The 19,384-nt window shown below is 60.5% G+C and overlaps 2 protein-coding genes across 12 annotated transcripts in view; both read right to left on the minus strand.

Annotated features, from left to right (window-relative positions):
• Window positions 1-490, minus strand: part of DLG1 (discs large MAGUK scaffold protein 1) — a 70,800-nt gene extending 70,310 nt beyond the window's left edge. For all 11 annotated transcript variants that reach the window (XM_081329321.1, XM_081329322.1, XM_081329330.1 and 8 more), the window contains exons 1-2: window positions 364-490; window positions 104-235 (exon numbers count right to left, since the gene is read on the minus strand). In XM_081329321.1, coding sequence (XP_081185447.1) covers window positions 104-235; window positions 364-382 — 151 coding nt within the window. In that variant the 5' untranslated portion in view covers window positions 383-490. The remainder of the gene's footprint in view (window positions 1-103; window positions 236-363) is intronic.
• Window positions 491-7,810: 7,320 nt separating this feature from the next.
• Window positions 7,811-16,530, minus strand: BDH1 (3-hydroxybutyrate dehydrogenase 1). The gene is made up of 8 exons (XM_081329255.1): window positions 16,468-16,530; window positions 16,016-16,076; window positions 15,728-15,851; window positions 14,258-14,330; window positions 13,713-13,823; window positions 11,458-11,602; window positions 9,553-9,705; window positions 7,811-9,305 (listed from the first exon to the last, which is right to left on the minus strand). Exons 3-8 carry the CDS (start codon window positions 15,823-15,825, stop codon window positions 8,836-8,838), a joined length of 1,050 nt encoding a protein of 349 aa, XP_081185381.1. The 5' UTR covers window positions 15,826-15,851; window positions 16,016-16,076; window positions 16,468-16,530; the 3' UTR covers window positions 7,811-8,835.
• Between the last annotated feature and the right edge of the window lie 2,854 nt (window positions 16,531-19,384).

Raw genomic sequence — 19,384 nt, forward strand, 5'->3', positions numbered from 1 at the left:
TCGGCGGCGGAGCGGGAGGCGGGAGGGAGGGAGGGAGGGGGGGGGGTCCCGCGAGCCGCTCCTCCTCCTCCTCCTCCTCCACCCGCCCGGGGCCCCCGCCTACCGAGCAGGGCCTGGAAGAGGCTGCTGCGGAAGATGCCGATGACCCGCTCCACCGAGCTGCGCAGCTGCCGGTCCTCCCGCGGGCTCAGCTGGGCGCGGTAGTCCTCCAGGAGCCGCAGGGCGCGCTGCGTGTCTGCGGGCCGGGGAGGGGGGGGAGAGGACCGTCGGAACCGAGCCGGAGCCTTTCCTCCCGCCGCCGCCCTCTGCACGCGCCCAGAGGCACGGCGCAGCCCCCCCCGGCCCCGCGGCCCCCGGGCCCACCTTGCCTCCTGACCGGCATGGCGAGCGCCGCTCCCCCCCCCCCCCCGCGGCTGTTCCAGCGACCCTCCTGGCTGCGGGCGGGCGGGCGGCGCCGGGAGCCCGAAACTTTTCAGGCAAGATGGCGGCGCAGGCGGGCGCCTGGCCACGCCTCCCGGCCGGCCGCCAATCCCCGCCGGACGGCCCGCCCCCTACCTACCCGGCGGGGCGGGCCAGGTGAGCGCCAGGCCTCGGCTCCGCCCAGAAAGTTTCGGGCAGAGCCCGCGCGCGGTATCCGCCCATTGGTTAACCGCCGCCGCCTGGGCCCGCCCCCCACTCGCCCGTCCCAACCCCCGCCCCGCCCACCGCGGTCTTGAGCGGAGCGCGCCCGGGAGTCCCGTCCTAGGGGCAGCCCCGCCGGAGGGCCCCTCGACCCCCCCTCCTGCTCCTTCCCCCCGCCCGCGAGGGATCTCGGCTGCCCCTGCTCCGCGCCCACCACCACCCGGGAGCCCCCGGCGCCCGAGGGGGGAGGCGGCGCCCGCTTGGAGGGCCCTGGGAGCGGGGGGTCGTGGGAGGGGAAGGGTCTTTTCCTGCAGAGGTTTCATGGTCCAAAGCGGGGGGGGGGGCATCGAGCCTGCCGGAGCAGAGCGCGTGCAGGGGGGGCGTGGGGGGGGCCGGGGGGAGCAGAGCCGCAGACGGAGCCCGCTGCCCTCGGGCCTGCCGGCGCTTTCCAGCCCGGCGCCTCTGCTCTGCCTTTGGGTAACGGGGAGCCCGGCGTGGGCCCCGCGCTTTCCAGGCCCGGTTCGAGCCCCGTAGCGAAAGGCGCGGGCGACCGAGGCGGGGCAGGGGACGCGTGAAAGGCTGGCTCCGCAGCCGCGGCTCTGGCCCCGAAGAGGCTCGGTCCAAGCCGCAGAAACTCGTCGAGCGAGTTGGCGGTTTTAGATGGACTTTCCTCCACAGCCCCGGTAAATAAATAGAGCTGCCTCGTTTCCCCCCCCCCCCCCCGCTGTGGAAATGTTTGCTCAGATGTTTTGGCACTTTGATGCTGCCCCATTTGCCTGAATAGGAAGCAAGGGAAAGCTCTGCGGCTGTAGCCCCAGGGGAGGGGGGGTCTTCTGGAAGGGGCAAATGTCTGTGCCCCACCAGAGCACGTCATCCATACACCATCTGGTTGGCCTTTTCCACATGATCAGTCAGATATCCAAGGCAGGGTAGAAATCACAGGCTGGCAGGGCCAACAGCCTTCGCTATTAAGAGAGGGGGGGGAGCTGTGAGCGCTGATTCCCAGGCTCTGCTCCCTGCAGAAGAAGCGGGCTCAGTCAGGGCCCAGAGACCGAAGGCTACCTAAGGGCGCAGGAGGAATCTGGGAGCAGCTTTTCCAACTAACACATTTCACAAAGGGATAATTTCTCATGCATCTGATGTATTAAGCTGCGGCTCACAAAAGTTTATGGCTTTTAATGAAATTTGCCAATTGGAAGAGCTGCTACCAGGTTCCTGAGTTGCTGCCACTGTGGACTAATGTGGCTCTTCTAAATTTGCAAAGAACCGTGACTGCTGTTGGAGGCATCTCCCAGGAGGAAACCGCAAGGACAACGTGCCCCAGCCCCACCAACCTCCTCGGGCCATGGGGGAGGGGGGGAGAACCTGCACGGCTCCTCTTGCAGCCAGGCATCTGGAGGTGGCATTGCTGCCCCTGAGTTTTCCCACGGTGCTGTGTTGTATTCTTCAGAGACAGCCAATGGTTTTTTTGCGATTTTATCTTTTTAATAAAGTTTAATTTTATACATCACATGAAAGAGCTTTACCTCCAGCCACACACCTTGCCTAAATGCCTCTGCAAACTCAGGGTGGCCTTCCTGCCAAGACCCAGGCTGAGCCCAGCGGTTTCCCTGCTGGGAGGGGTATCTGGGAAGGATGGATGGGGCGAAGAGGGGCTCCGTGGCTGGCCAGAGAAGTGGCTCCCCATTCCGAGGGAACCAGCCGTTCAGGACTAGTGGAGATGAAGACAGAATGCAAGAATCCCCCCCAAACAAAAACTGGGGCTGGCGGCATCTGTGGTGAAAAAGAGCTATGCTGGGTGAGGGGAAAAGGAGGAGGGGGCTCATGAAGGGGGCAGAGGAGTGGGGTAGCACTGCAAGCTACAGAAATGCACCTGGGGGAATTGTCAGGGCTGAGGTTTAGGGCATGGGGGGAGGGGTGGGGGGAATCCTTTGGCTAGGATTGACTATCATAACATCACCTGAAGGAGGGGGGAGGGGAGCTCCCCCGCCCCGTTGAAGATGTGCAAACAGCCAATCTCAAGCTCCTAGTCCCCACCTTTCCTTAAGCCCCATATGTGCTGCTCCCGGTTGCCTTGAAGGGGAATTCCTCCTGGGCAGTGGCAGAGGCGGTGGCTGTGTTGGGTACTTGCTGGCACTCAACACGCTCCTTCCCTCTTGCCACCTTGCATTTTTCCCACCGCAAAAGATTTGGCCCTTTGGGGCTGAGGATGAACGAGAGAAATGCTGCGTTTCAAGGAGCAGCCGCAGAGGGAGGGGAGTTAAGGGGGCAACACTCCCAGGGCTCAGGCTGCTGGTGCTGGAGGCCGCAGGCTGATGGAGGGGGGAGGCAGCTCCTGGCCCTGTCGCACTGGCCATCCAGGGAACAGGAGGGCAGGGAGGACCTCCTGGCCACCTCCGGGTGGGGGGGGTGGAGACAGCACCTCCCAGCCGTGATGGGCTTGCTGGCATCTCACAAAGCCCGATTCATCTGGCGGTGTCTGCAGGGCTTGGAGGCCCCAAGCTCCGCCACGTGGGCCCCGCAGGCACCAGGAACAATCAGCTTTTGTGTGGGAGCCCCCCCCCCCGTCTGCCAGGGATGTGGAGATGCCCCATCCAGCCTTTGCCCTGTCGTGGCAGGCCTTTCTCAGAACAGCAGCTGGTTGGCTCCTCCCAGCTGCAGCCAAGGAGCACCCCAGAGTCCCTAGAGCGTAGCAATCCAGCCCCAAGGGTGCACCAGACCAAGGCAGCCACAGTCTCCAAGGCACAGGAGCCTCTTTGCTGCCTGTGAAGAAAGCTCACTGCAAGACATCCCCCCCCTTCCTCCGGTAGGAAAAGCCTGGCTGCCTCGTGCGGGGAGGGGCGGGGAGGCACCTGCAAGGTGCAGAAAGCAGCAGCCCCCCTCTCCAAGGAGCCCCCATCTTTCTCCCATTAAACATCCAGAAGCGCCCCCCCCCGGAATGAATCTCCTGATCATGACACGCAAAGGAAAAATGGGAAAGAAAACTTCCATTCAGACTTTACCAACCCGCCCCCCCCCAGGTTGCCTGCCTGCCTCCCCCTCTCCGGGCAGCCGAGGTGGATGAAAGGGCGGCTCTGCTGCTGCTCATCATGTGGGTGACCAGAGGAAGATCGGAGTTTTGCTGGGATCCACCACGTTCATTTCAGAAGCATTTGGATGAACTAAGGCGACCTCTGGATCCGTTACCCGGGAGGACTAGGGGCAACCAGATCAGGAACGTGAGCTATGGCCAGAGTTTGCCGGGCACTCAGTGGATCACTCAGGAAATGCCCTAGCATTGTCTGGAACCAGCCCAGATACTGAGATACTTCAGAGAGACTGTTCTGACAAACCCCTTCCCCCTCACAGTAATCGGCCTTCTCTGAAGTGGACAGGTGGAGCAGAGAGCGAGTGAGGAGGGGGAGGGGGAGTCAGCATCAATTCAGCAGCCCCCTCCAGAGGGGAAAATTCTCCCTTGGGCTCCACAGGCCAGCCAGAGGGGGGCATATCTTAGTCTGGAGGGTGGGGGTCACAAAGGGCAGGCACTGTGACAGAGAAGGCTCTCCTGGAGTTGTCTGACCGAGGGGATCCCTAGTAGAAGCCTCTCTGCTGGCACAAGCAGCACAGGCATGTCCTAGCGCAAGGGGGTGCTCAAACTGCCGGCCTGCAGGACACGTCACGATGAAACTGCGCCCACCCCATGGCCGGCAATGGGGGAAAAGTTCCGAGGCGTCGCGGGTTTGACATGTCTGTCCTAGCGGGACGAAGTGGTGCATCAGCTAGCCTGGACCTATGTGCCACTGAGGGCTCTAAAGGTCAGAAGCAAGCCCTCTGGAGCTGCGCTCCGAAGCAGACCGGCAGCCAACGAGGTTAGCAGAGCCGGGGTATGACAGGAGCCGTCCTGGTGGCCCCAGAGACTGCTCTCGCTGCAGCCTCCCTTCTGCAACAGCGAAGCTTCCGAATGAATTTCAAGGGTAGGACCACATAGAGCGCATTGCAGTAGTCCAGATGAGAGATGACCAGGGCTTGAGCACCAGAGCCTTGGTGGAGCAGTGGGCTAATGCCTCCTTAAGTAACACCAGCTGCCTGCAATTAGTGCAGGTTCGAGTCCCACCAGGCTCAAGGTTGACTCAGCCTTCCATCCTTCCGAGGTAGGTAAAATGAGGACCCAGATTGTTGGGGGCAATTAAGCTGACTTTGTAATAATGCCGCATGGGGGGGGCCAAAAGCCCTAATAAGCAGGCATGTGCATAGAATGAAGGCTACTGCTAAGCTTGTAAGCCGCCCTGAGTCTTCGGAGAAGGGCGGGATATAAATGGAATTAAAATAAAATAAATAAATAAAATAAACTGAGTACAGAAAGTCATGATCCAGGAAAGGCTGTAGCTGGTGCACAAACTTTGTAATTTTATTAAAAGTTTAAGAAGGAAAATAAAAAACTAATATAAACTAATATAAAATGAGGAAAAAAAAGAAACCAGAGAGAAAGCTAAGCACACAAGAAAGGGGGGAGAAAGTAAAAGAAAAATAGAAAAAAGGGTACGAAGAAATGGCTTTCCATCTTCTTTACAGCAGTTAATGTACAATCTTAAATTTACTTGTTATTCTAAATGCCACTCATCCTCTTAGCTCTGCCTAGAGCAGGGGTGGGCAACCTCGGCTCTTTTATGACTTGTGGACTTCAACTCCCAGAATTCCTGAATCAGCATGGCTGGCTCAGGAACTCTGGATATTGAAGTCCACAAGTCATAAAAGAGCCAAGGTTGCCTAGAGCAAAAATCAGAATTCAGAGGGATCTGGGTGTGGGGTCAGACCCCCCCCCGCCCGCGAGTCCACCCCCAATTTACTACAACCCTGGAAACGTGCACATCACAAGACGCATTCTCACAATTAACCCTTTTTCTGGGGTTTCACAATCCAGCAGAACATAAAGGAAAAGCTAGGCCTGGCAGAGATGGCGAAGATTTCGGCCTATTTGAAAGATCATTCGCAAGAACGCTATATTATGGAATGGAGAAAATGGATTGATTTTATCCAGAACAAGTACAGGGTTAAGAAGTTTTATGTAGCATTTGAATAAGTCTTCTTTCGTTTTTTTTTTCTTTTCTTATCTTAGTTTCTTTTTATACATATTCAATATTATTAAGGTTTGTTTTATCCTATATAAGCTAGAGAGTGATGGATTTTAGAGTTTATAATTGTTAGTATATGATTGTTTATGATTGCTTTTTATATATATACCTTGTATTTAGCTCTGGGAAGCGGGGGGGGGGGGGAGGGGGGGAGGGGGGGAGGTAGGGAGGGGGGAGGAGGGAGGGGGAAGGGGGATTCTTAAAGGAAAATTGTATTTTAAAACTTTTCAATAAAAAAAAAAAGGAAAAGCTAGGATTTGCGCCGAGTGAAACCAGTCTAAGGGAGATTAACATTAGTCTGTCTTAGCCTGTCCACTGAGCGCAGATGCCGGGTCTTTTCCTGCTTAGGCATCATGTGTGAACTCAGCCAGTATGCAATATTGCCAGGCATTGGCAAGCAGCTTGTTACCCCAAAGAACAGGGGAGAAAAAACACAAGACTGGGGCGCAACCCAGTGTTGTAGCCTGGCTAGGAAGTGACCTTTCCCAAAGCAGCTGGAATCCCTTGCACCTTCAGTCAGGGAAGTCTTCCCCACACAGCTGGAAAGAGAGAAGCCATTCCCGGGGGGGGGGGGGTGTGTGGAGGCAGGGCAATCCTGCACCCAGGAAGGCCACCCCCCAGGCTTCATCCTTCAGCCACACCACCCTGACTCACCAGCTCAGGCAAGTATTTTACCATCAAGCTAGGGGTCAGCAGGTGGGAACAGCACACGGGGGTCAACGGCACGGGAGGGCACCACCACTGCCGCCTCTGTCCCTATCAGAAGACAACCAGAAAGCGAAGGGGGTACAGACACAGCTGGGACCCCTAAGCTGCAGTTCCCCTGCCTCGCTTCCCTCCCCTCCCCTCCTGCCACACAGAGCTGCTCAATCCTGGGGGAGGGGGTCTGCTCAGCATGCAGCTGCAGGCCCATGGGGGGGAGGGCAGGGGGGTGGGGGGTCAGTCTCCCATTGTCCAAGAACCCCTTGGGGGCCCCACCGAGACAGTTCATTTGGCCCAGGGCAGTGCAATAGCCTCTTCCCCCCACACACACTGCAGTGAGCCAGGGGGAGAAGCCCACCACCCACCCATGGCCAGCATCCCCCCCTCTTCAGGCAGGGAGAGAATTCTCAAGCCGCTCTTTCCTGCAGGCCCTTTTCCTGGAGAAGAGACAGGAAAGGAGCTTTCCCCCCTGAAAAGGCAGAGGGACCTCGGATCTCCCCCTCTCCCCTGCGCTCTTTCTCACCCCCACCCCCACCTCTGGTGGGGCAGAGACCCTTGGGGAGCGCGGTGCTTGCAGCTGAGGGAAGGACCTGTGTGTGTGGGGGGGAGGACAGCCATTCCCTGCAGAGGTTGCAACTCCAAGAAGTGCCGGCTGCGAGGGGGGCAGTGAGGGGAGGGGACGAATTCCCGCCTGCTCTGCTGAAAGACCTCCAAGCTCATTCAATTTCAGGACGAGGCTCTTAATTAGACCAAAATGCTTGTGCGTGTTTTATTTCAGAAAGGGCCTGGGCAGCTGCACCACAGGTTAGCCTGGAAGGGGCAGGGGTCTCCTTTTCCTCCTGGCCCCCACAGGCCCATCTATCGCCCTCCTCACAGGCCGTGCAGCAATGCAATATTAAAATGCAGCATAACGCATAAACGGGGTCACATAATTGGGGGCCAAATGAATGTTTTCATGGGCTTCTGAGGCTGCACAGTCTCTTTTTTGGGGGGAGGGGGGAATCTTCCACAGAGGGAGGGGCACAGCCAAAAAACAAAGGAAAATCTATGCCCTTTCGTGGGTGTGCGAGGTGGGGGGGTGTTGCCCCGAGAAAGTGCTGTAGTGGGGAGAGAAAAGCCCACCTCAGCTCTTGGGTCTGCTGTACGAAAGCCCCCCACCCTGGCCGGCCCGTTACTAGGACAGAGACTGGCCCAAGATGGTCCTCTGGGTCCTGGTGCCCGGCCACCTTCCTGCTTAGTCACCTGGGCAGGAGGGCAGGGCCGACCCCAGGGGGGGGAGGAGGAGGAGGAGGAGGGCACCTCTTGCCCTCCCCTCCCTCTCAGCGGCCAGAAGCGCCTGGTCTCTGGTCAATGAAAAAGGCCAATGATTCAGGCAGGTTTGTCACATGGTTTAATGTTCATCGAAAGAAGACATCCGATCACAGCCCCTCCCGCTTGCTAGTTGGAGGTGATGCTCCCCCGTCCCCCTTCGCTGCCGGCCACAGGCCTGGGCCCCCACGAGGCACCCCTTCCCTGGCGACAGACGAGGGGTGCCAGATCTCTGCCGCCGGCCAGGGATTGACAGCCACGAGTCACACAGACTTCACGGGTTAGGATTGGGGGGCAGGCACCCTGCTAGGCCTGACCTGCCGGGGGGGGGAGGATTTTAAGTGCCAGGAGAAAAATGACCTTCACGGTCAAGACGGAGTGATCCATGGTGGCTCCCGGGCTGTGGGTGGCTCATGCCGCTGGGGCAGGTGGAAGGCGGCCTCCCTCCTGCCCTGCGATTCCCCCCCACCCATCGGCACCGGGACCCTAGTGCAAAGAACTCAGCCTGGAGCCTGATCAGCAGCCCCTGACTAAGGCCAGGCTGCCCCGCCCCCCTGCAGGAGGGACTCTGTGCACTGGCAGAACCCCCCAGGGGGGTGGAGCCCACGGACACAGCTCCTCTGGCGGCAGAGGGACACGGCAGCGCTTGGTCCGTGGCAGCCTTGAAAAGGAGTGTGCAAAGGCAGGGGTAGACAAGTGGCCCCTGGCTGCTGCTGCGATTACCCCCTCCCATCCCCAATCAACCAAGGCCAGCTGCCTCCCAGCAAGGATGAGCCCCAGGCTGTCCAGGACTGGGTGGGCAGCCTTTCTCAAGGAGGGGAGGAGGTGACCAAATTCCCCTAATGCAAGCCAGGCAAAGAAGGGAATACTTGAAATAAATCATCTGGGTCCCTCTGAAAGACACGAGGTCCTCCTGCCTACCAGACACACCATGCAAGGGGTTAAATTACGTCCCAACGTTTAAATTAATAACAGGCCTAAAATACAGACTTTAAAACCAAATAACCCAGCGGCTGCCGGAGAATCGTACACCTTAACCTTTAGCGCGAGCGTCCCTCGCCGGTCCGGCTCCCGCAGGACCCCTCCCCACCCCTCAGTAGATGTAGAGGCGGTCGGAAATGGCTGCGGGCATGTGGGTCATGACCTGCATGCGCAGCCACCAGTAGTAGTCCATGGGGTGGTAGCGGGTGTAGGGCGTGGTGGAGGTGAGAGCGTGGCCGATGCTCTCCACGACCGGCGAAGTGTCGGAGGAGCCGCTGCTGCAGTACGACTCCATCTTGGCGATCTGCTCGTCGAAGTACTTCCGCCCGTAGTCGCGGCGCACGATCTCCGGCAGCTCGTCCCACATCTTGTCGGCGATGGCCTGGATGCGCTCGGGGCTGTAAAGGCTGGTACCGGCAATGAAATTGCCTGGCTCCACGATGCAGACCTTCACGTCGTGCGGACGCATCTCGTAGCGCAGGCAGTCGGAGAAGGCCTCCACCCCAAACTTGGTGATGCAGTAAGGGGAGCGGGCGGGGTTGGCCATCCGGCCCATCATGCTGCTGATGTTGACCACGCGGCCTGCCGGGGGGAGGGGCAAAGGCGCCGTGAAGGGAGCGGCCCCCCACAGAGATCCCGCAATTGCGAGCCACCTCTGGAAGTGGCCACCCAGCCAGGCTCGGAGGATGCGGCCCTGCCGGGGCGAAGGAGGGACCCCCCCACCAGCCCTCCTTCTGCGACCGTCACCCCTCCCACCGGGAGGAGCTCCACCACCCTCTGGCTGCGCTGGGGCTCTGCGCCCACCTGTCCAGGGAGGGACTCTGCTTACCTTTGGCTCTCCGTATCAGGGGCAGGAAGGCCTTGGTGGTCCGGATGGTGCCCCAGAGATTCACTTCGGCCACTTCTTTGTAGGTGTCCATGCTGGTGAATTCCACCTCCCCAAAGGTGGAAATCCCAGCATTGTTGACCAGTCCCCAGAGACCTGAGAGGAGGCAAACGAAGCAATCATCTTAGCCATCTCTGCCAGTACTTCTATCTGGGAAGAGGATTTCCACTTCTAGGAAGGCCAAAGGTCAGTAACCCTAACCTTAGTTGAAAACTCCAGAGGCCCAACAAATGACCGCTGCTCTCTCTCTCTCTCTCTCTCTCTCTCCCTCCCTCTCTTTTTCTGAAAAGAAGCCACTTCTGCCCACTCTTCAATCTTTCATTTTTTAGGGAAGGGTCCTCCAGTTCTCCAGAACAGTTGCTGGAGCCTGGGGTGACATGGATTATCTGGATCCCCTGGTTCAGATCCAGGGGCTCCTATGATGGAGGAGGAGGAAGAGGAGGAGATCTGAGGAAGCATCAGGCTGCTGGTTCCTCCAAAGGATTTGTGGCTCCCAACCCAGCAGCAGGCAGAGACCGGAGCCACCCCAGCAGCAGCAGCTCTCCTGTGGCTCCTTCCCAGACCAGTCTTGCCGTGGCTGGGACAACCTCCAAGACTAGCAGAACCTGCAACTGGTGCAAAACACAGCCGCTTGCATGCCGATTGGGGAGGAAAAACTGGCTTAGCAGGATGACGCCTACAGGCGCTGCACTGACTGCTCGGAAAAGGTTTCTGCTACTGCAAGGATACTTCCAAGACAGACTCCTCCGAACAGAACGGCCTGTTCCGTAAAGCTGGCTCAGGAGGGGAGCTGGGGTTATCGGGCACTTCCCCGATAACCAGCGTTGGGAGGGGAGGGGGCTGTCTCGTCCTACCTGGGTCCCCGATGAGGATGCTGTTGTCTGGCCACACCCACGAGGGCAAGCGACTGCTTGAGAACAGGGAACGCGCCCCACACTCCCTGACGCCACCAAGGGACGCCCCAGGGACACCCAGAGCTACAGAGATTGCCTCCTCCAGTAATCCCAAAGACCCTCAGAATCCTCCACCGCTCCCCCAGGGGAACAAGGGCGGGGGAGGGAGTCCAGACTGAGGGGATGTTGGCCAAAGCTGCCGTAACAGGAAAACATTCTGGGCTCCCTGACCCAAAACATTTGGATCATGAGGACCTGTCTGGGTTCAAGGCCACCCATATCTTCCATTTGGTGCACCCCTTAGTTCAGAGACAAGCCTACTTCCCACCCTCTTTTGTGAGTCAGGAGCAGCAGCTGCATGGGCCACACGTCTCGCTCTGGCCCTCAGGGTGTCGGGCTGCTCTAAGACAATCCTGTGCAAAGATCGGGGGTGGGGGGGGAAGAGGTCAAAGGATGACCCATGGGGAAAAGGAGCAAAAGCCGGCCCAGACCTCGCGAAGCTACTCAAGAGCAGGGAGACCCCTCCCTATGCGGCCTCCTGAACCGTCACCAAAGCCTTCGACCGGATGGAGGAAAACTAACGTTTTGGACTATGAAGCAGGAGAAGCTCCGGGTGCATCAAAAGCATCAAAGCTTCCTGCAGCTTCCTGGTTTATTTGCTGCCTTCCGTGGGGACTTTGCTGTCTTTTCCACGCTAGAAAATCACCGTGGGATCAAGGAGCCACAATACAACATTTGGCAACTCCCTAATCACTGATCTAGACACCCTCCCTGCCTGCCTGAGGCGTCTGCTGGAATGGAGGCGGCAAGCGCAGGGGTAGCTGCGCTCAAGCTGGGAGGACTCGGGCCAAGCGCTGGCCTCGCGTGGGGACGGGGACTGGCTCGGAGGGCAGGGAAACGGCTCTTCCCTCCCTTGTGTGTTTCCTGCTCCAGCCCCATGCCCTTTCTCTTTCACCTCCGGTCTCCGGATCCTTCAGGCTGCTGGTCACGTAGTCCACGGCACGCCCCACCTCCTCGCTGTCACAGACGTTGAGCTGGACGGTCCTCATTCGGTCACTCTTCATGTTGTCCAGTTCCTTTGAGCCCCCCCGGCCTTGCTCCTGGTGAAAAGCGGCAGAAGCAGGGTGGGCCTCTGCTGCCCCACAACAGGAGACGTCCACCGCCCCGTGGGAGGGCGTCATGCAATTGCGAGGGGTCTGTCTCGCGCCAGCTTGCAACGCCCCGTCAACAGACACAGCAGCTCCGCACAAGGGGTTGCCCTGCCAATCCGGGCACTTTTCCCACCCGCTTTGGGCAAAGGGCTCAAAGTCATCGTTTCCCATGACTGGGAGATGCGTGTCTGGCCAGAGCGAATCGGGGTTTGGAGAATTTGCCACTCTGAAGTCTCACACACCACCGCAGCCATGGTGCTTCTTCCAAGGCCCATCGGGTGAATCCAGGGCTGGGTAGTTACAAACAGCAACCTTGGAGAACAGACACCACTGCAAAAACCCGCAACCCCAGCTGAGAATATTCTCAACCCTTTCCTAAGAGAAATTGCAAGGGGAATTGCACTTCCAAGCCATGGCCAGCAGGGGGAGCAAAGCCCTTTGCCCACCAGGGCAGGCTCTCCTCCTAAAGCCCCCCCCCCTGCTCCCCACAGCCTTCAGAGTCAGCCCAGTGCAGACCTGCAGGTCCTTCGGGGACTGGCAGACACAGCGGCTCTTCTCCAGCCCCCATGCTGGAGAGCAAACGTCCAGGGCCGCCCCGAAAGGCTCAGTAGTCCAGTCTTGGTTCAGGGCAGGAGGAGCCGGGAGGATTGGGGCCCACCTCCAGCCTAGGGGAGGCTGCGCATTCTCGGGGCCCTTGCTGCTGCCGCTGCTGCGTTACTGCATCCAACTGAGTTCTGTGTCCTGGGCCCCTGGAATGAGGGCCCACAGGCCTTGACACCGTTTCCAGGAGGAGCTATTTTCCAAACTGCTCCACTGCTTTTTCTCAAAGGAAAAAGAAGCGGGGGGGGGGGGGGGCAGAGCGGCAGAGTCCTTCAGGCTGGCCTGACTGGAGCAGAATGTGGGGAACAGGGGTCCCTTATGATCTGGATGGGAAACTTCTGTTGCAAAAGCTTCAATCTGCATTTGCTTTTTTTGCAATCAGATCCTCTGTGAGTTTCAATATTTGTGCATCCCGAGTGAAGAAAGCTGCACCTGTTGAACTTCACTCTCTTTCCCCTTGGCCCATTTCCACAAGCTATCAAGGCGATTTTGAATGCTATTTTAATTTCAGAGCCTATTAACTAACCATTCAATGCTACGTCCTCTGCAAATACAATAACCATTCTCTTTACCCAATAGGAATTATCAAAACGTATATTGCCCACAGGGACTACTGCGTCGTAAGAAGCCAACACCCTTCCAAACACAGGCCCCAATCCAGCTCAGAGACAAGAGCACACCGGCAGAGTTTTGCTTGAGGGGAGGGGGGGGGTCTTCAAGCTGGCTGGACTTCTGGCTTCTCTCGCCAGGAGAGGCGCCCTCCACGGCCCTCTGTAAGAAGCCGGTCTGTTGGTCGAGCCCCCACCCCAGGGCTCCTGCTGCTGCCCATCCATTTTCTGGGAGGATCCAGCCACGGTGGGCAGCAACCTCTGACCCTGGAGGACTTTTCTACCCTCCCCTTGTGTGCAAAGATCACTTCCTCCCGAGGGCTCGGTCAGCCATAAGGAAGACATCCCACCCAGCCGTCTGATGTCTCTGGGGGAGCCTCCACTTTGGACCTGGAGGACAGATTTGGAGAAGCCAGAGGCCACCCGGGTGATTTCTCTGGAGCAAGGCCTGCGGCACGCTGAACCCAACCAGCTTTCGGGTTTTCGGAGGGGCTCGGGAAGCAAAGCAGGTAGGGAGATGCCTGGAGCGAGGCCGGTGGGGGACGAGCAGCAAGGTCAGAGACGGCAGCACGATGGTGGTGATGGGAGCAGAAGAGCCCATTGTCCCCTGGGGCAGCGGCACAATCTCAGCCAGCTGCACCATCTAGAGCACGGGTGTCAAACTCGCCGCGTCACATGTCATGACATATCGCAGGTCTTTTTGCATTGCTGGAGCTGGGGTGGGATGCAAGCGGCCTGCAGGCCGGCAGTTTAACACCCCTGATCTAGAGTGTCCCAAATCCTTTGGGGGGGGGAGAAACAATGATATTAAACTGTGTCTGCAGTCACTCCATGGCCCCCTCTGGCCTTACCTTCAGCAGGCACCCAGCGTAGATGATGAAGCCTTTCTCGTGGAGGAATTTGGCCAAGGAGAAGCCAAAGCCCGAGTCGCAGCCCGTGATAAGGACAGGGCGCTGGCCGATCTGAAGGGGGTGCACAAGAGCCAGTGCTGAAGGGCCCGGAGAAGAATCCCAAAGGGACATGGGACCCTCCGCCATGGAGCCTCCCACCTGCCCCTCATGAGGTTCAACAGGGCCAAAGACGTTCCCCTGCCCTCCGCCTCGGCCGGGCTCCCCAGGCCCTTCTCCCCAGGGCAGCCGCACGGACACTGGCCGGCCTTAGGTGCTTTGCGAACTAAGTGTTGCCCTGCCCGGCTGGGGAGGTCTCCAGGCCTCAACGTGGCCCTTGAGGAGCAGCAGACAAGAGAGGGACGAGGCCTGCCTGTCTTCCGGAGGCAGCCCTGGCCCTGGGGCCCAACGCAGGGGCCCCGCAGACGAAGGCAGCCCGCCACGGGCATGTGGCCTCCCAAGTGAGGCTGTCCTCTCCTCCGCCCAGCTGGTGAATTCTCCCCTCTCACCTCTTCCACCTCAGTGGCGTAGCAGCGCTGGCTCCTCCAGCCGTGGGCCGTGGCCTGAGCCTCGGGAAGCAGGCTGAAAGAGAGAGGACACGGCTGCCATTGGGAACCACAGCCCGGTGCAGAAGAGACAGGCTGGGTCCGCTTGCTTCAGCCGAAATGGATCGGATCTCTGGGCCCCTCCTGCCCCGACTCTCCCAGAGTGTTTGCTAAGCCAGCATGGGCACCTCCGGGACCTCCGAGTTCAAAAGTGGGTGCCTGGGCAAGCAGTGCAAGCCGGGCATGCCTCCTGACCTCTAACCAGCAGCCAGACCCTCCGGAGGGGCCGCGGCCCGTCTGCAGAACTCTTCCCTCCAAGCGACTGAAACACATCTGGCCTGCTGACCCCATGATTCACTGGCACGCCCAGGTGCTGCCTGGCTCTGGGGAGCATGCGAGGGCCTCTCGGCCAAAGCCCCTGGCCCCTCGGCTGATGGCCATGCTCACCCCCCACCACGCAGCCACAAGAGCTGTGTTGACTTGTGGGCAGGACCCTCAAACAGCCAAACTGAGAGGACAGCTGGCCAGGCCTCCAAAGGTTGGGGGGCTCTTGAGAAGCAGCAAGAAGGTTCCGCCCCCGCCCCACCCATTCTGGGCAGGACCCTTCCTCTTTACGCACGCGTCTGCACAAACCCAGGAAAGGGAGGGTTTCACCTTTGCACCCGTGGCCTTCCTGTTTGGGGAATTCAGTCACACACACACACACACCCAGAATCCTAACAGCTGCCCCAGGGATGGGGGCTCAAGTGAGCACAGCCCCCTTTGGCGTTATCTGGGGGGGACTTTGGAACAAGGAGATCTTTTCGGACTCTGTTCTGCAGCCCTGTTGGAGGCCAAGCAGCACTTAAGAGGTTCATAAAGGGGCCGATTCTGCTGGCTTGGACCCCCGCCCACCCCCACCCGGGTGGCTGCAGCAGCGGCAGCAGCAGCTTCTTCCTCTTCCTCCTAAGCAAACCAGGGTGTGGTGGAGCATTCAGGGCCCCCAAGCGAACAGGTGGCCTCAACATACAACCACAATTAGGGCCAGAATTTCGGTTGCTAAGCAAGATATTTGTTAAATCAGTCGTGTCAGGTTTTACAACATTCTTGCCACGGTGGTTAAGCAGATGCTGCAGTTACTAAGTAAATCATGCGGTCATTAAGCAAACCCGGATCCCCCCCATTGGCTCTGCTTGTCGGATGCCACCTGGGACGGTCGCAGATGGCGATCGCTCGGCCCCGTGATGCGGCAACCCTCCTGAATACAGGCGGGGACCCGGACTCAGATCAGGCGATCACCGAGGACGGAGCGCCAGCCGTAAGTCAGAAGTCACTTTTTTCCCCGGTGCCGTCGACGCTCAACACGGTCGCTAAATGGTCGGTGGTCGGCCGTGGACTTTCTTTGGAGAAGACAGAAGCGGACCTCCAGCCCGGCGCCCTGCCCTCCGTACTTACCGCAGGCCAGCGGCCGCGACATCCTCGCAGTGCGGAGTCTTCAGGGCCAGCCGGGCAAGAGGCCGAGCGATGCGGGTGGCGGCCAAGAGGATCGCCATGGGGGGCGTCTCTGCTGCTCCGGACTCTGCCAAAGAGGAGAGAGGCCGCTCTGTGCTACCTGCACCCCCTCCCACCTTTATGGCCCGGCGTGAGGGCGGGCCCCGCGGAGGCTCCCCCCACCAGAGCGCGGGTCCGGCGGCAACTCCCGGCCCTCACAGACGGCCAGATGCCTTTGCCCCGCCTACTCACCTTGGTTTGGCTTCCTGGCTGCCTTGGTGACCCCAGCAGCCTCCCCGGGAGACGGTCTGCTCTGAATTCAGGAAACAGGGCGACTCAGAGCGCAGCAGAGGCGCCTCCCTTCGCCCTCCGCTGCAGGGAGGGGGGTGAGGGAGCCCAGCCCGCCGGGCAAAGGCACAGCCAGCCTGCCTGGTCCCTCGGGGGAGTGCGGGCAGCGAGCGGCCGGGAGGGGAGACCGGCCGGGGGCTTCGCCTACCGGCTGCCTGAGCGAAGGAGCCTCCTGGCCAGGGGAGCCTTCCGGGGAGGCTGGCGGGGGAAGCGGAGGGCGGGCGCGGGCACTTCCGGCCCCTCCACGGCCCGAGCCGCGCGGAGAGGCCCGCCCGCCCCCCGCGGGGCCGCCGGCGGAGGGAAGCGGCCGGAGCTCGGCCCCGCGGCCCACCTGCCCTCCCCTCCCGGCTGCTTACCGCGCGCTGCGCCCGCCCGCCCGTCCGGCTGACCGCCGCGCGTCCCCTCCGCTCGTCCGGCCGGCCGAGGAAGTGACGTCACTGCCGCCCCGGCCACGCCCCCGCCCCGCCCCTCGCGCGCCATGTGGCCGCCGCCGCCGCCGCTCCCGGCCTGGCCCTGCGGCGCCCTCGCCGCCCTGCTCCCGCCGCTGCTCCCGCTGCTCCTGCTGCTGCTGCTGGGCTGCCGCCGCCGCCGCCGCCTGCCGGTGAGTGGCCGGTGAGGAGGCGGGGGGGCGCCCCGGGGCGGGGGGAGGCGGGCGGGCGAGCCGGAGCCCCGAGGGCGCGGTCCCAACCGCGGGACTCCGCCGGGAGAAGCAGCGCAGAGGCGCCTGGCTGGGGTCTTTGGCGGCGGCGCGAAGGGGGCCCCGGGGCCGGGTGGGGGTGCCCCCCTCCCCCTCCGGGCCTGAGCCCTCCCGGGGACCCCCGGCTTCCTTGAGGGAGACCCTTCCTCGGGGGGGGGGTCCGGCCTGGGCTCCTGGGAACTGCTGCTGGAGGGGAGCGGGCGAACCGTCACGCACAGCCGGGAGACGTGGGGTTTTTTTATTATTAAACTTCCGTGCCCCCCCCATCGGGCAGAGGCGGCTTTCGCTCAATAAACCTTCAAACCTCCGCCCCCCCCCCCGTATTGCATCGTTGCACGGGGTGGGGGCGGGGGCGTCTGGGGCTGCTGCCGGTCAAGGTGAGGCAGCTTGGCAAAGGGGGAGGGGATGCCTGCCTCGAGGGCCCCTCCCCAAGGAACCCCAGGAGCAGAAGTTGCTTTTTCGCAAGGCAACCGGGGGTCTTGCTCCCCTCTGATCAGGAGGCTCTCCCGTTCTCACCCAAGTCCCCCCCCTGGAAAGGCCGGCCCTTCTCAAAGCTTCCCCCCCCAGACCTTCTATTTGGTGGGGGCATTTTACAGGAGGGGCTGCTGCTGTGAAGGGCTGTGTGAGGGAAGGAGGAAGAGGAGGAGGCGTGGCCTGCAGTGCCCCCCCCCCAGGCCGAGGCAGCTGGCTCTTGAGAGAGGAGACGGGCACTCTGGGCGGCTTCTGGGCGGCTTCGGTCACTCGATAGTTCCCATCAGACACTGGCTCTCGGCCAGCTTCTCCCCATCCGGACTCCGACGGTCTCCAGGACTGGGGCCAAAGTCCTCGTGGAGCCCCGTCTTGCCAAGGTCGCGTCCTTACCGCACAGCGAGCGCCTGTCCTGGGCAGCGCCTGGGTCAGCTGAGGCAGCTTTGCATCCCAGGGTGGGGCCAGATGAACAAGTGCCAGGCGGACACCCAGCCGTGCCCCTTTCTCTGCCAAGCTGCTCTGTTTGCCACCGGCAGGAGAGGACGAGGAGTGATGGCTCTCCTCCCCAAGGTCCCTTCTGTGGCTCCTGAGAAGGGGAGACCCCCCCCCACCTGGCTGTACCTGGAGGACAATCACTGGGGGGGGGCGTCCCTGCTGACTCACTCTTTCCCTTGCCTGCGCTCCTTGCTCTTGGCACACCATCTGCCTCCCCGCTTGACCTTGAGAGGCCGTGTGCCCGCTGAGCTTGCTCAGAGAACCTGCTTTTCAGCCTGAACACCAGTTGGGGCCGGACTGGCAAAAAAGCAAGCTGGCGTGCCTGCAGTGCCCTCAGGTCAACTACATGCCCAGCCCCTGCTCCTTTTTAAGGAAGGGGGTTGAGGGGGTGTGGCGCTGCGACTCCGGACAATCCTGTAGGAAACGGATCATCTGGATCCCTTTCAGTCGGGTTTCGGGCCCAAATAAGGGACGGAGATGGCGCTGGTCACATTCACGGATGACCTCTGGTGTGAGCAGGTTGGAGGCTGTGCGTCCGCCCTTGCTCCTCCTCTTGGTCTCTCAGCAGCTGCTGAAAGCATCAGCCACACTATTAATTTCTTGTCAACTTGGGGAGCTGTGTGTGTGTGTGTGTGTGTGTGCGCCACAATTCCGTGCTGGTCCACCTCATTTCTCCAAGGTCAGTCCCAATTGGCATTGATAGGGAGAGAGGGGTCCAGCCTACGGCCCCTTCTCTTTGGGGTGCCGCAGGGATCACCTCTTTCTCGCCCCCTTTTGAACCTCCTGCATGAAACCACCGGGTGAGATCATCCGTCACCGCAGGGTGAGTTACCCAGTTATCCCATCTCCATCCCAGGTGAGGTGACGTTCGTTCACGGTGCCCGGAGGCTGCGGGGGCCTGGCTGGAGAACAAGAGGCTTCAGCTGAACCCTAGTAGCACGGAGTGGCTGGACCCCTCTGGATCCAGGAGCTGATTATCTGGACCCGTACCAATCGGGCTTCAGGCCCGGACACAGCACGGAGACGGCATTGGTCGCGCTGGTGAATGATCTCTGGAGGGCTAGGGACAGGGGTTGCTCCTCTGTCCTGGTCCTATTAGATCTCTCAGCGGCTTTCGATACCATCGACCATGGTATCCTGCTGCGGCGTCTCAGGGGGTTGGGAGTGGGAGGCACCGTCCTACGGTGGTTCTCCTCCTACCTCCAGGGCCGCTCGCAGTCGGTGTTGACAGGAGGGCAGAGATCCGCCCCGAGGTCTCTCATTTGTGGAGTCCCTCAGGGGTCGGTTCTCTCGCCCCTCCTGTTCAACATCTACATGAAGCCGCTGGGCGAGATCATTCGTGGTTTTGGGGTGGGGTATCACCAGTACGCTGATGATACCCAACTTTTTCTTTCCACCCCGAACCAACCCAGTGATGCCCTCTCCGTGATGTCCCGGTGCCTGGAGGCGGTTCAGGTCTGGATGGGGAGAAACAGGCTTCGTCTCAATCCCGCCAAGACTGAGTGGCTGTGCATATCGGCGTCTCGGGTTAACCAAGTTATTCCACCTCTAACGTTGGGGGGGTGAGGTGTTACCCCCCGTTGATAGGGCTCGCAACTTGGGCGTCCTCCTGG

Source organism: Vipera berus, assembly GCF_964194415.1.
Source record: "Vipera berus genome assembly, chromosome: 5".
In the NCBI taxonomy this organism is placed as follows: Eukaryota; Metazoa; Chordata; class Lepidosauria; order Squamata; family Viperidae; genus Vipera; species Vipera berus.